This window comes from Danio rerio, chromosome 12 (assembly GCF_049306965.1).
Source record: "Danio rerio strain Tuebingen ecotype United States chromosome 12, GRCz12tu, whole genome shotgun sequence".
Taxonomy (NCBI): Eukaryota; Metazoa; Chordata; class Actinopteri; order Cypriniformes; family Danionidae; genus Danio; species Danio rerio.
Window position 1 is genome coordinate 27,517,523 of NC_133187.1, and position 15,596 is coordinate 27,533,118.

General features: G+C 33.8%; 1 protein-coding gene across 2 annotated transcripts in view; it reads left to right on the forward strand.

Annotated features, from left to right (window-relative positions):
- The window catches only part of prkcea (protein kinase C, epsilon a), a 130,229-nt gene that overhangs the window by 89,007 nt on the left and 25,626 nt on the right, over positions 1-15,596 (forward strand). For both annotated transcript variants that reach the window (XM_005156293.6, XM_005156295.6), the window contains exon 11: positions 1,857-2,011. In XM_005156293.6, coding sequence (XP_005156350.1) covers positions 1,857-2,011 — 155 coding nt within the window. The remainder of the gene's footprint in view (positions 1-1,856; positions 2,012-15,596) is intronic.

Here is a 15,596-nt window from a genome sequence, read left to right on the forward strand (position 1 = left end):
CAAATTTATAAACTCACCAACTTGCTGAAGTATGCAAAAGTGTAAATGACAGCACCAGACCACTGCCAAATATTTGATGATGACACAGCAGTTTTATTATCAGGCATTTACAGTTTTTATTTACATTAAATTCTTGGGTAACACTTTAAAATAATGGTCCATTAGTTAATGTTAGTTCATGTATTTACTAACGTGAACAAAGTATTACATTTATTATGGCATTTATTTATGTTTATGTTAATGTGAAGTTAAATAATGGTAGTTAATGTTAATTCACAGTGCATTAACTAATGTTAACAAGCAAGTTTAAATTTTAATAATGCAGTAGTTTATGTTGAACTATGATTCTTAAATGCTTTGCAAGATTATTCATACTTAGTTAATGTTAATAAATACATTTACTGACCATTATTTTAAATTATTAGCATTATTTGATTATTATTCAAAACAAAAATAAAATATTGCATATATCAAGAAAGAAGATCATTAAAAGAGGTTAAAAAGCCATTTATTAATGATTGAATAACACATTATTATTGTTAGGGCACATGTCCCGAAGTGATTTGTTCAGCTAAAAATGCCAGTGTTCTTCTAAAAAAGCCCAGATGTGAGCACTTCTTGAACTTTTTAGGCTGGCAACGCCACAAAAACTAGCACCTACGAAACCCAACTGTGTTGTCACATCACGTAACATGTTGTCAGCTTCCTTTTTTACATTCACATTTACTTGTGATTAATATGCTTTCTGTGCATTTCAAATTACATTTGTAAATTGAATTCTATCTCATATTTGACCTATTATTAAACTTTTTTGATAGTTTTTTATTACTGATAAATGTTTTTATAAGCTTTTTTTATTATTTTGGGGAGGGGGATTAAGTGGTTTTTATATAAATAGCAAATCTATGGTAATTACACTTTAAATTCTGCAGGGTTTATTTACTGCAGCTTTCCTGGAATTTTTTTTTTTCTATGAATTGATTGCTAGTTTTATTGTAACGGCCCAATAAAAATGCATCTCGACTTCTGGATCATAAAGGATGTGGATAAAGAGAACAATGGAGTACGATAAAATGTGTACACCAAATATTTTTATCAATTTGCCCTTTTCTCAGAATCTGCATCCCAGATTTTCCTTATTATATTATTTCCTTATTATAGTTACATTACAATAAATACTTCCTGAAACATATTTTATTACCCGTGTTTATTGTGTCGTTTGGTAATCAAATAAGCACATTTAAACGATTGTCTACTGCCATGTGCAACACCTAACTGTTCATCAGGAAGAGTGTTGAAAGAGAAACTATACAATGCTCAGCATAGTTGAGTCCACAAAATTTAAAAAATCCATTTCTCAGTGAATATAGGCCATGTATTTTGGTGGATTTAAACAAAACAGATTTATTAAACAGATATATTTATTAAAATATTATATATTTTCACCAAACATACTTGAAATTGAAAACTATAATTAAATTCAAGCAACATTTTGCCAAAATAAATTAAAAACTACAAAATTTCAACTAAATTTTTCAATTTTTTTGCTTCTTGATTTTTTCTCTTTTCTAAAATTGTATTCAATATTTTTTATAACATACAAATTTGTCTGTACTAGTTTTTGGACTGATATCGTAAGTTATTTTGTTAGATAAGCTCCAGATTTGGCTTCAGTACTGACTAATATGTACAAATATATTATTGTATAGCTTCCTATTAAAAAGTCTAAGTTTAAAAGAATTGTGAGGGGTATACTTACAGTATATATATATTCTGAGCACTGTCTGTTACTGAATGTTGAGTCATGTTCAATAAAAATTAAGTGTCTTTTTTGTTGTCTTTTTAATTCTCTCTAGGATCGCTTGTTCTTTGTTATGGAGTATGTGAACGGAGGAGACCTGATGTTTCAGATCCAGCGCTCACGGAAGTTCGATGAAGCTCGCTCTCGTTTTTATGCAGCTGAGGTCACTTCAGCACTGATGTTTCTGCATCAGCACGGCGTCATATACAGGTAAAACTTCACTCACATTCTGCTCTTACAAAAGGTGTGACTTATATTATAGCAGAATTTATTTTAATAATTTTTTTGTCCAAAGACGTAGAGGTGAATTTAATAAACTAGATTGGCCGTACTGTATGGGTGTGTGTGTAAATGATTGTGTATGGGTGTTTCCCAGTACTGGATTGTGGCCGGAAGGGCTGGAAACAATTTGTCCTTCAAATTAATATTTGAAAATAATATTCGAGTTAATATTTAATCAATAATCAGTATAGGTATATTATTATATTTTAGATTCATTATATATTAATAAATAACTCAATAAATTATACATTCAATGTTTTTATATATTTACAATAAAAATATTATTTTATATTATTATTTTATTTGATTATTAATATTATTTTTACATACAAACAGCTTACTGCATTTTTAGCTAGGATATGTAACTTATGGTGGCACAGTGGGTAGCGCTCTCACCTTACAGAAAAATTGCCACAGGTTTGAGCCTCGGTTGAGTTAGCTGGCATTTCTATGTTCTCCCACGTTCACATGGGTTTCCTCCAGCTGCTCTGGTTTCCCCAACAGTCCAAAGGTATGCACAATAGGTGAATTGAATGAACTCAATTGGCCGTACTGTATGAGTGTGTGCGTTTAATGAGAATATGGGTGTTTCTCATTACTGGGTTGCGACTGGAAGGGCATTTGCTAGGTAAAACATATACTGGAATACTTGGTGGTTCATTCCTCTGTGGTGACACCTGATACTAGGGGGACTAAGTCGAAGAAAAATTAATTATAATTATTAATATAATTCATTATATATTAATAAATAACGCAGTAATTGTTTTTTAAATATATATTTACGACAACAAAAACATTATCATTATTATTTATATTAATATTACTTTTGCATACAAATAGCTGACTGCATATTTAGCTAGGATATGTAAGCTCATTTAAACAAACAATAATAAATATACATCTCACCTTCATAAAACAAATAAACAAATTATTATTATTATTATTATTATTATTATTATTATTATTATTATTATTATTATTATTATTATTAACATATAGCTTTATCTGTATTGTGAACTTTCATTTAAAAAAAGGTTTCATTAAAAAAAAAAGCAATGGGAAAGCACACTTCATCCTAACAATCAATGTGTTTTATATGCAAATTAATTATTTTTTTATATACAAATTAATATCACTAGTACAAGTGTTTTCAAAATTGACAAAATTAAAACATTTGTTACATTTTAGGGTGTCAATAGAATTGTCACACTTTAAAGAAGCACACTAGTTTTCGCCCTGAGACTTCAGTGTGGCTACAGCTCCCACAAAATGATGCCAGTCTTACCCGGGCATCATGCTGACTGGCACTCAGAGGCTTTAAATGCTTGTTTTTGTTCCAGGTCTGAGGTAGATGCTAATCCCATTTGACCCGGGAGACTTAGCAAAAGATCACGCCATTGTTAGCGTAGCATTTAGTATCAGTTTACCTCTCTCGATGAAGTCAAGTCCTCATTCAGGCCAGAGCAGATCTTTCTTTTTTTTAGGCTCTCTGGAGACAGATGAAGATACACTGTACATTCTGTGCAGTTTTATATGAGAACAATAAGATAAAGAAACAACTGTGAAAAGTCCAAAGGGCTAATCTTTTTTTGAGGGTCTCAACAAAGCTACAAAAGAAATGCCCTCATTTGTTTAACATTTCTGAAAATGTTTTATGCAATTTGTTCCATTTCAACCTTTTTAATTGACAGAAGTAGGGATGGAACGATAACTGATTTCAAGGTTCACCGCGTTTCGGAAAAGTCAAGGTTTTAAAACCGCTAAAATTATATGCTGTACTGCTCCTAAAGTGCATGTAAGATTTTTTTAATGTGTTTTTATGTGTTTTATTTGAATTATTTAGCCTGACATGTTTACTCTTATAAAATATTTTAAATCTTTCCTAAAAATAAAAACAATTATTTGAAAGCGGGCCGAAATTATTAGAACACTTGGCATGATTTAGAGTTTTCAGTGTTTCATCCTGCACAATACCCATGTAAAATGTTAAATATCTATATAAAACTCGCCATTAAGCTCTATAAACCATATAACAGAGCTGTCATAAGGAGTTTTAGGTCATATACTTATGACCCTGTCTTTATATATATATATATATATATATATATATATATATATATATATATATATATATATATATAGGCATATATTTATGCCTTGCCTTGCCTAGGTCATATATTTAATAAAAACTAGCGAGGCCTATTTTACTGTCAATGTCACACAATCTTGTTCCTTCACAAAAGAACCCAAATTACTTGTGTAATCATTGTCAGGCTTGGGATACCATTAATGTTGATGTTCTCAAGAAATATATTGACACTCAATGCAGTATTTATGACTTTTATCTTATTTCCGTTCACTGTTACGTTCCTTTCATTTAGTTAAAACAAAAAATAATAGTTTTTGAACATTTATGAATCTAATAATCAATGTTTTTTCACACCCCTGCTATTTATACTCAAAAATAGTAATAGTATGCAAATTGAGAAGCAACAGCTTATAGATCATTTCAATGGAGCGATGTCAATGGCCCATGAACATTTCTTGCTTGTTGTCAAACTATTTCGTAACTAACAAGAGGCAATTTATTCATATCGTTAAAACAGCCGTCATAACATTATTTATCAATATGTGGACCTTTTTGGATTCTTGTAATCTATGGAAATTAAAAATGTAATACAGGAAATACTCACCATTGTTATTGCTTACACCTCTCAAAATAGTCTATTGACCTTATTCTAAAATGCGGAAGTGCGCCTGTTTTCACGATTGTCTTAGAACTTCCGATTCAGTAGCCTATAAGAGAAATGACTAGGAATAATAAACGGCAGAAAACGGTCAAACTACTTGCTCTACAAACAAATGTTTGCATGACTATACAGACCAAGTAGAATAATATAATAAGATAATATCAAATTGCAACATTAAGCAGCGTAATGAGCAGTTTTTAACATCAAAAAATGAATGGAAGTGAATGAGACCGGAAGTCTCAAGCCAAAAAGATTAAAATGGCAGTGCCCACTCGTCGGCGGAGAATAAGTTAAATAGAAGCTGCTGCGATATGCTGACTTCACTGATTGGTTATTTTATTTAGAAGGCGGGACTTAATGTGCACATTCTATGTAATAGGAGTGCAACAATACATCTCACATCTCCGTTTCACACTTGAATCAGTTGCAGATGCTTGCAAACACTTTAAACATTTATAATGCAATTGCAAGCAAAAAGATACACTTGCAGGCCGCAATAGGTCACATGCTCAGAGAAAAGCACAGAAAGCAATATTCCTTATCCGCAGCTCCAGTAGATACTGTAGTTCTGTCATAATCCTGCTCATTCCTGCTGAGTCCTGCAAGATACAAGAGGTCAAACTGCAAACGACCCCATTTGAAACCCATATCTTCCCCTTCCTCACTATGTTATCAGACTAAAAGTGCTTGCCATATCAATCTTCTGATGCTAATATTGATTCTTGTAGCTCCGGTAATGTTTGTCTGAGTTCACGCATGCAAGCAAGCTGTCAATGTCCATCTCTTTTTGCAGGTTTTGTCTCTTTTTTATTCAATCACAGATCAACATTAAGCTTGTTGGAATAGGACTGTACTGCAGTGTTTACATCAGCAATTTTTCAGCATGTGAGCCACTTTTGAAAACGACCGTCTAATAAAAACTAAAGTCTAAAGTCTTAATTATTAATGAATTTAAAAATGCAAAATTATTCATAAACATATTGAGAATTTTGTATTTGTTCAAAATATATTGATGTACCTTGCATAACTGTAGGAACCCATACAATAGCCTACAATTTTTGTCACTACCTTACTCTCATGACTCTCTTCATTGCACTGAATGGAATCAGCCAGAGAAGGATAGTCCGGACAGTAGCTGCTGAAAGTCAGCATCAAGCACACTACTAAACGATCATCAGTCATGGTGGAACGATGTTTGGACTTAACCTCGCCAAACTTCGCTAATCTATAGTTTTGAGGCACTTAGTGAAGTTGATTACCCATGTGTCAGAAAAGGTCAAATATTAGACCGGCTGCCCTGAATGTCATTCAAGCGACAGATTTCAGTAAGGATGGATGATAGGTTGACGTCTGTTTTTTTTAATGCCATGCGATTTACATGCTACCTTTGTGATCAACGTTTTAGGCACCCCGGTTTACATTAATGCTGCCTGGATTATAGTAATAGAGTGACACTTTACAATAATGTGATATTAATGTTAGTTAATGCCATTTACTATGCATTTATCACAGCATTTGTTCATGTTTGTAAACTTTTAATGGAAATAAAGTTCATGTTAAGTTCATGTCATCTCAGTAGTTCATATTAACTTGCAGTACATTAACTGACATTAAAAAGCATAAATCTGGATGTTTATAATGCATCAGTAAATGTTAATGAACTCTGATTAATAAATGATGTACAACAATGAAAAAAATGCTGGGTTCCACACAATTCCCAACACAAATCAATTAAGTTTAGTTAATTGTTTTTACAAATCTGAGTCGATTAAACTGAACCACCAAGAACGAAATTTCGGTGTTGCATTTTTTAGCTCTAAATGTCGCTAGTTAGCACAATCAATGAATTTTTTTAACATATCCCATAATTTCCAAAATATCAGCATCTACCAAATGGATGATATGTCGGTTTATGGTAAAAGTACCAGAGTTAATACATATACTATGAAAAAACTGAAAATACAAAGTGTAAGTCTATTTTATTTAAAAATAAATAAATAAATAAAAATATTTTTGAAGTATGCCATAAAATATTACAGATTCTCATTTCAACATGTTTTCTTGTTTTGTTTTGTTTTGTTTTGTTTTACAATAAAACCAAATTCAAGTGTAGTAACGCAACAGGATTATGTTCGTTTGATTTTCTTGTAAACCAACAATGGTGTGCAGCTCATTTTGAAATAGTACTTTGAACAAGCTGCATACATAATTTTCTGAATAAAGTATTGCTCATTATTACTTAATATTAGTATTAGTATTAGTAACTAACATTACCAAATGCAAACATATTATAAAGTGTGACTAATAATAGCCTGATTTAAAGATTAAATGTTTGTTTTATATAATTGATGAGTTATTGTTAATGTCACTGTAAATGGGTAGAAAGTTTAAATGATAGATCTACTGTAGCATCAGGCAAGCAACGAGAAATTTAAGTGAATGTGGATGTATTAGTGGATTACAGCACTTTTTCTGAAGAATGATTGAGAAACCTCATTTGATACTAAATACCAATCCTTTTAAACATTTTCTCTTCATCTCCATTTTTATTTTTCTTGTGTGTCAAATTAGGGAGGATTTTATTTACAATTGGGATTTATGTGACTCCTATATCAATGATTCAATATGTAGGGGCTTTTTTATGTTCATTTAAACACTAAATAAAATTTTAAGCTGAAATCATGGTCCTTGATGACTCAATAAAAAATAAAAAAACACAAGATAGGGTTTTTCTGAAAACGTAACCCTATATACTGTACATTTTTGGAGATTGCGAATTATGTAGCCAGTATGTACAGAATTGAAGTCAGAATTATTAGCCCCCCTTTGAATTTTCTATTTCTTTTTTAAATATTTCCGAAATGATGTTTAACAGCAAAAAAAATTTCCACAGTATGTCTGATAATATTTTTTCTTCTGGAGAAAGTCTCATTTGTTTTATTTTGTCCAGCATAAAAGCAGTTTTTAATTTTTTAAAATACATTTTAAGGACAAAATCAATACCCCCTTTAAGCTATATATTTTTTCGATAGTCTACAGAACAAACCATAGATATACAATAACTTGCCTAATTACCCTAACCTGCCTAGTTCACCTAATTAACTTAGTTAAGTCTTTAAATGTCACTTTAAGCTTTATGGAAGTGTTTTGAAAAATATCTGGTCAAATATTATTTACTGTTATCATGACAAAGATAAAATAAATCAGTTATTAGAAATGAGTTATTAAAGCTATTATGTTTAGAAATGTGTTGAAAAAAATCGTCTCTCCATTAAACAGAAATTGGGGAAAAAATAAAGGGGGGCTATTAATTCAGGGGAGCTAATAATTCTGACTTCAACTGTATGTATGGCTGCATTTCGTCTTCAAAATGAACCTTACAGGGCGGTATGGTGCTGATCCTTTTCACACTTTCCAGCTGACTGCTTACCTTTGTACGGACGGCTTTCCTGCTGTTACCAGTTTGTCCAGTAGCTCGCCATGTATGTTGGCGATCTTGATATGCTGAAAGTAGCTGACCATGATGACGCACTTCTAGTATTGCGAAGAACTGTTCCAGAAAGTGGGTAAGACAAAAACAGAAGCCAAAAAATAAAATAACCCTGTGAGAATGTGATAAAATCTGAAAATGTGGTAATAACCGTGCTTTTAAAACACTGTCGGTTGGGTTTAAGAAAGTAGGTAGGCGGGTCAATCGGTGCTTTCAAAAACACTATTGGTTGGGTTTAGGGAAGGAGGAGGGTGGGTCAGTCAGTCAGTCAGTCCGTCATTCAGTTAGTTTACATGAGAAGAGCAGGTGCAAATGGCACTTGCGAGAGAAATTTGAGATCTTAAAAAGCGTACACAGCGCCTTCATCTGCATTCGTAGATAGCAGAAAACGTACCTTCTGGCATGTATTTGCCGCTCTCCAGAAATGTTTATAGCGGAATGTTTTCAGAATAAGTCCAGGTTGGAGAAACAGCTCTTTTATTCACAGTCTTGACAAACTGTCCTGAGTGCATTCATGCCTGCCTGGGAATTTTAAAAATCATCTCGTTGCTTATAAAATCTCATATAGAGGTATAAATTAAAAGAAATATTGTTTAGACTATGAGAAATACACAACTTTTGCTGCTTGTGTGAGCAATGATTTAACCAAACAAACCTTTTTTTGGAAACAGACAGTAATAAAGGCAATGATGGGGGAAGATGGGGTAGACTGTATCTCTTTGGTCTCTTGTGCAGGTCAATGCTTGTCCTCCATACAGACTTACACTCTGATTAGGATGGTAAACCATCCTGTTTCTCTGCTTCAGCTCTCTTTATTTTCCTGTATGTTTAGCTGAGGTTTTTTATTTTTTTGGAGCAGAGCAGTGGAAGAGGCTTCTGCTAAAGTGATGAGGGACTCTATGGAAAAATCACTCCACACACAAAGGGAACACAGGAAGACATTTCAATAGGACCTAATTATGTGTGTACATGCACATGTGTGTGTTCATGCATTATGGCATGTGTACGTGTGTATGTGTGATTAGAGTTCAAAGGAAGTGTGGTAGCCAAATAAGTTATAAGATAACTTTATTGTAAGAGTGCTAACTTCTGCAGTAATATCCCCCCAAACCATAACACTTCCTTCTCCACATTTGATTGATTGCTATATACACTTTGGGTTCAGTCTTTTCCCAAATTGTCCAAACCACATCACTCCTTTTCCACATTTGATTGATTTCTATACACATGTTGAGTTCAGTCTTTTCCCAAATTGACAATGAACATGCAAACAGCATTTGCAGTACACCACATGGTTCAAGTGACACAATTTGTGTGGCACAGATTGGACATGGCTCCCATATGTCTAAGCAGGAAATTCACATGATTCCAACATATTCAGATCTACAGTAGGAGTGCAAGACTTTGCAGTTGATCCATTATCCATTTAGATCACGACCTATTGTTTGGCAAGCACATGTTCACGTTGAATTCAGTTCAGTTCAATTAATGTTCATTTATATAGCGCTTTTACAATGTAGATTGTGTCAAAGCAGCTTAACATATAGTAGAAGTTCTAGTAAATTGAAAGTGTCAGTCCAGTTTAGTCCAGTTTTTTCAGAGTGTGGTTTAAATTTCACTGCTGGACGTCCAAACACTGAAGAGCAAATCCATCAATGCGCAGCTTCACAAGTCCCAAACCAAGCAAGACAATGGAGACAGTCGCAAGGAACAAACTTCACCAATTGATGAAAGTGAAGGACAAAAAAAGAAAAAACTCGAGAGAAACCAAGCTCAATTGGGCACAACTATTTCTCCTCTGGCCAGTCTTTCTGTGTGAAACTGCAGTCTAGGTGCCAGAGGCTAGAGAACCCTGGACGTCCATCGTTGAGAATCGCAGGTGTGAGTAGGTCACTGGCAGGTGATCAGGCTGGCCCATTTGATCAATGCGAAGACTAGCATTAGAGGAACAACAGCAGAGGAACACCAGAATTCGAAAAGCATCCCACATCATTTAAATCGCATGCACGGAAGCATTTTGGGTTCCGTGTAATATCTTTTAATGATGGAAGACAAGTTGCGGACAAAACAAGATATTCCACCTATTGTATCTCAGAAGCTACACAAATCTCCAACTTAATTATAGTGGCTTCCCAAATGCACACTAACTCGATACAATATTTTGAAAACTCATTTGTCAGGAATATGCACTCAAACTATTTATGTTAAACTTTCTGCTAGATAAAGATTTACTGGTGCCAATGGCTAGACATGAACAAACAATTTGAAATGCCTTGCGTTTATTTAGGTTTATTTACATATTCCGCTGATGATACAAGTTCATGAAAACTTCACTAGATTAATCACAAAAATAAGCAAAGAAACAAATATGTGAAAATAAAACAGTTTCAGATATTACATGCAGCAGCTCTCATTAATGTCAATTCCAGAACAGGGGATCAATCAGAAGTATTTGAAAGCAGAACAAGGGTCATGCTTCTGTTTACAAAAACAAGTTGGCAGGACAACTACAAGATGGAGTGCTGCATCTCACGTTGTCAAATGCAAAGATGCAATCTTTGTGAATGGCTGCTACTTCTGAGTTCAGACTGCATGGTTTTAGCCCCGATGTTGACTTGCTGACAGGTTTTGAGAAATCACCAACAAATGCCTGAAATCACAGGCAAATTGGTGCTAGCTGACGTGAGAAACAATCACACAGTGTGAAAGACACAATCTGAGAGAATCGCCGATGACATGTGAGATATTTGGCATCTTAAATACCTGGGGGCTGTTCCATAAACCAAGCTTACAGATAAAGCCAGGCTTATTTTGGTTAGTCAGGTTTATTAATGGCTGATTCGGTTTTATAAATCAAATTTACGATAGTTCAAACTTAGTTACCCTGGCAACTTATGCTGGAAAACTAGCCTGGTCCGGGGCAGGCTAACTCTCAGGCTAAGCCTTAAGTTCAAGCTTAATCAAAGTAATGTTAACATTCACCTGCCATAATCTGATGCCATTTAAATTCACTTAACCTCTTAATAATGATTTAAACTTTATAGTCACTTAATAGCAAAAAAAAAAAAAGTCTAGTATATATATATATATATATATATATATATATATATATATATATATATATATATATATATATATATATTCCAAACTTTGCATTGGTACTAAATAATCTAATGTATATGCACAAACATATTATTGTAAAGCATCCTGTAGAAAATAATAAATTAAAAGAGATATCTGCGAAGGGGGCTCTTAGCTCTCTCTCTCTCTCTTTTTTCACTCTCTCTCTCTCTCTCTCTCTCTCTCTCTCTCTCTCTCTCGATCGAGATATATATATATATATATATATATATATATATATATATATATATATATATATATATATATATATATATATATATATATAACACTCATTCACATTCCTACACTACGGCCAATTTAGCTTATCCGACTCACCTATAGCGCATGCTGCATGTCTTTGGATTTGGGAGAAACCGGAGCACCTGGAGGAAACCCACGTGAGCACGGGGGTAAGAAGGACACTGACTAATATAAAGAAGAAGACTACATTTCTTAAATAATGACTTTAAAGCTATAAAATGAGTGGAATAATCAGGAGATGATCCGTGCTGTGCAGCAGCGTCACTTTAATGTAAAGATATATTTCCACGGGTTGCGGGAAACAAGTAGCAAAGGCAAAGCAACGATTTGCAGCAGATTCGGGAGCAAATTAAAAATCCCACCGCTTGTGTGTGCACGGCTTTTTGTTTATTTTAAACCTATGTGCTTACATTTAATACATTTTGTATGTTATAGTGAGCCTGCAATGCATTAAAACTTTTCCTTTCAAGCAACAATTGGCAGTAAGCGCAAATCCTCTCTCTCACGCACATGAGCGCAGTCAAGCACAATTACTATGTATTATAACAAATATTTAATTTCATGTAAATAGGCAAAAATAATAGCATATATTTAAAAAATATATTGCTACAAATATAGCCTATTGAACAATCTGCAGTTTCGCGGCTCACCCGCTGTAAACAGCTGTGTCTCATTTCAGAGCTCTTTCAGTTCTCTAAGTTGCCATTGTAGCACACAACATAATCGATGTATCTATGCTCGGCTTTTAAGGTTTCATGACAGAAACGTGCACGAGCAGTTATCTAGATTATTTAAACTGAACTCAGACTAGTTAGATCAAATGATCTTCAACTTGCTGTTATGAACCCAATTTAAGCTTGGACGTTTAGTTCAGCTCATTTAAGTCAGGCTTTTCACATTAATCCCCACTTTTCTTAACCACTTTTATGAAATAGCCCCCTGGTGATTCAAATCATGCCGTGTGAAATGTGTCCTGATTGAAAATAACAGTGGCGATTACCTACAGCCAATGAGAGAGCAGCATCCACTAGTGTGGGTATCTGTAGGCCAGTGGGAGGTTGGAGAAGAATTTAAAAGCGCTCATTTTCGGTCTATTTGGACCCAAGAAATAAGGAAAAAAATTATGAAAATTTGTCAGCAGCGCCCATGTTCGTTAGACATGTCATCTGAGGAATATCACACCTGGGTCGAAAAAAAAAAAAATTAAGAGAAATTGCTAAATCTGTTAAAAAGCAAGGTGAGCAAAATAAGTAAATTTTCTACCCCACTTAAAGGCTTCTATCTCATTATGTAGTTAATAACAAAATATACACTGTGACCTCACTTTGTTTCCATGTCACTTCTCGCTTGTGTTTGGTTGTGAGACGTAGTTTGTGGACCGAGACAAAGTTGTCTGTGATTCTCCTATTGTAAAGTGTGAAAACATCTGTGACGTGACTACTTTAAAAATCGTGCAGTCTGAACTCGGCATGAGCACTGCTGACTGCATCTGGACTGACTGTTTTATTGTGTTTGTGCTTGAACTGAATCAGGAGTCCTGTACTATGGCAGTTTGGGATGAATACAAATACAGTTATCTCTAGTAGTTGCTTTTAGTAGACATCTCTGTACTGTGCCATGGCTGTAATCCAGCTTGTGATTGCTATTGGCTCTTGTCATGTTAAGTGCTTGCCACTAAAATCCCTCCAACATCCATGGTTGCTGTCAAAAATAGATTGGTTACATAAATGTGGGCTGTTCTGCCCTTATGTCGGAACAGACCCTCACAAAAAGAGTTGTGCTTGGCTGATCCCAGCAACCAAATGTTGACATTTTTTGCCAATCAATCATCAAAGAGCAGGCCTGCTTGGCTCTAGTCTGCTCTTTTTGTCTTGCTGGTAAAGCTTTATCGAATTGTTGATACATAAACAAGAACAATGTGGGGAAGGCGGTTAAATCAGTAATACTTTAAATCTGTAATTAACTGTTTTGTTGTTGTTTTAGTATACTTTGTACTTTGTCATTGCAGTATTTTTGTGAAACGGCACTGAAAAATGTTACATTAAATTAGAGTTTACTTAGTCATTTGTCTTTGCAAATTAGTAATAATATATATATAAATATATATTTGTATTATAAATTTGATTCTTGCCCAAATTAATTTATTTAATGCACAAGTTGCATTTGCTTTTTCTGTAGCATTGTCTTCACTGACACTTTTTTAATCCATTAAATGCAAATCTTTGCAAAATTAATAATTTCTTAACAAAAAAAACAGTCATTTAAACTTCTTTAGCTCTAAAACTCTGTGCAACTCTTGATGATCTTTCTTTCAAATGCATGCCATTTTTAATCACTCCAACAGCATCATAAAAAGTAATAGCTTGTGTTCCAGTACGATAGACAGGTTTTACAAGAGTTCTGTGGATCTTTATCTCTGCAGTGTGTAAATAGATGCAAACCTGAAGTGTGTGTTTTTGCGTCTGCTGAACCACACCCTGGCTTCTGTATTCCTCAATATACACATATAAATACACGCACAGGGTCATCAAGAAGGCATTATAGTCAAAACTGTCATGCTCCAGCACCCTTACCATTCCTCTCACATTAAAGATGATATCTGTTAGACAGAGCATGAAAGGAATTTATTAGCAGTACATATCAGTCACTCAACTATGAGGATCATGTTAGACTGTGTGTCTTCTAAATTCTCAGAAATAAAGGTACTTTTTCAGAGGGCACATATTTAGACCTAAAGGGTCAGTATTATTACCTCAAGGCTACCTAAAAATTTCAAGAGATGCACTTTTGCATGCTAGATACTGATGCTTTGAAGTAGCAATGTGGATTCTTTGGGTACTAATGTGTATCTTGTGAAAAGGAAAGGCAGCACCCAAGTGACAACCTTGTACCTTTATTTCTGACAGTGTACCTTAAAGATGGTGGCTTTGATAACAAATGGCTTTACACATTCTTACAAGAGCCAGAGCCTCTTCTATTCTCAGGTGAATAGAGTAGTACACTGATATAAGACTCCTCTATGGCTCATTAACTGCAATCTGAGGCAGGCACAGATCTCAGAGAGACGAGCCATGCTCTGATACGTCTGATGTATTGCAGCATCCTTTATCAGTGAAATCTACCTAAATGCTCCTGTTAGAATGACATGGTATGTAGTGTACAGTAAAATATGGATAAATTGAGGAAACCTACACTGTAAAAATATATATGATAATTTAGTCATGACAGCATATGTTTTAGTTTATTGTAATTTATTAAACTTAAGTTAATCGTGTTCTAACTTAATTATAAAAGTTAGGCAAGCTGTTTTAAGTCAGTCTAACATAATATAAGTTCAATGGAATCATAAGGTTAATTTGATTCAGCTTAAAAGTTTAAGCCAACCAGGGTTTTTTACAGTGTACAGGTAAAATGTTTTACAATATTAAAACTTAATTATTTATCGTATTTACATGTGTTAAAATGAAAAATATACCATATAGTCTAGTAAACAGCAAAAATTAATAAATGTGTGAGGACAAAAAAAGTATGCTAGCATGCAAGTTTTAAAAGATGTAGAATAGGGCAGTACAAACTTTTTTCATATCTATTATCATCTACAGGATGTTTAAATTATGCATTGCAGGTTATAGTGATATCTGTTAAGTATCTAGAAATTAATGGCTATAGCTGAGGTGTCTTAAACATGGTCATAATAAGCTGAAAATATGTACTCTTTAAGGACTAAGTGATGTTGGGTAACACTTTATTTTGATGACCAGCTTTAGGCATTGCCTTTACTATAATTTACTTGTCAACATGTCAGCTCAGAGCCATTAGAGTATTTGGAGATTTTGTTTAATGTCTGTCAATACTTTATTTTGATAGTTTTCCAACTGACATTTTACTGACT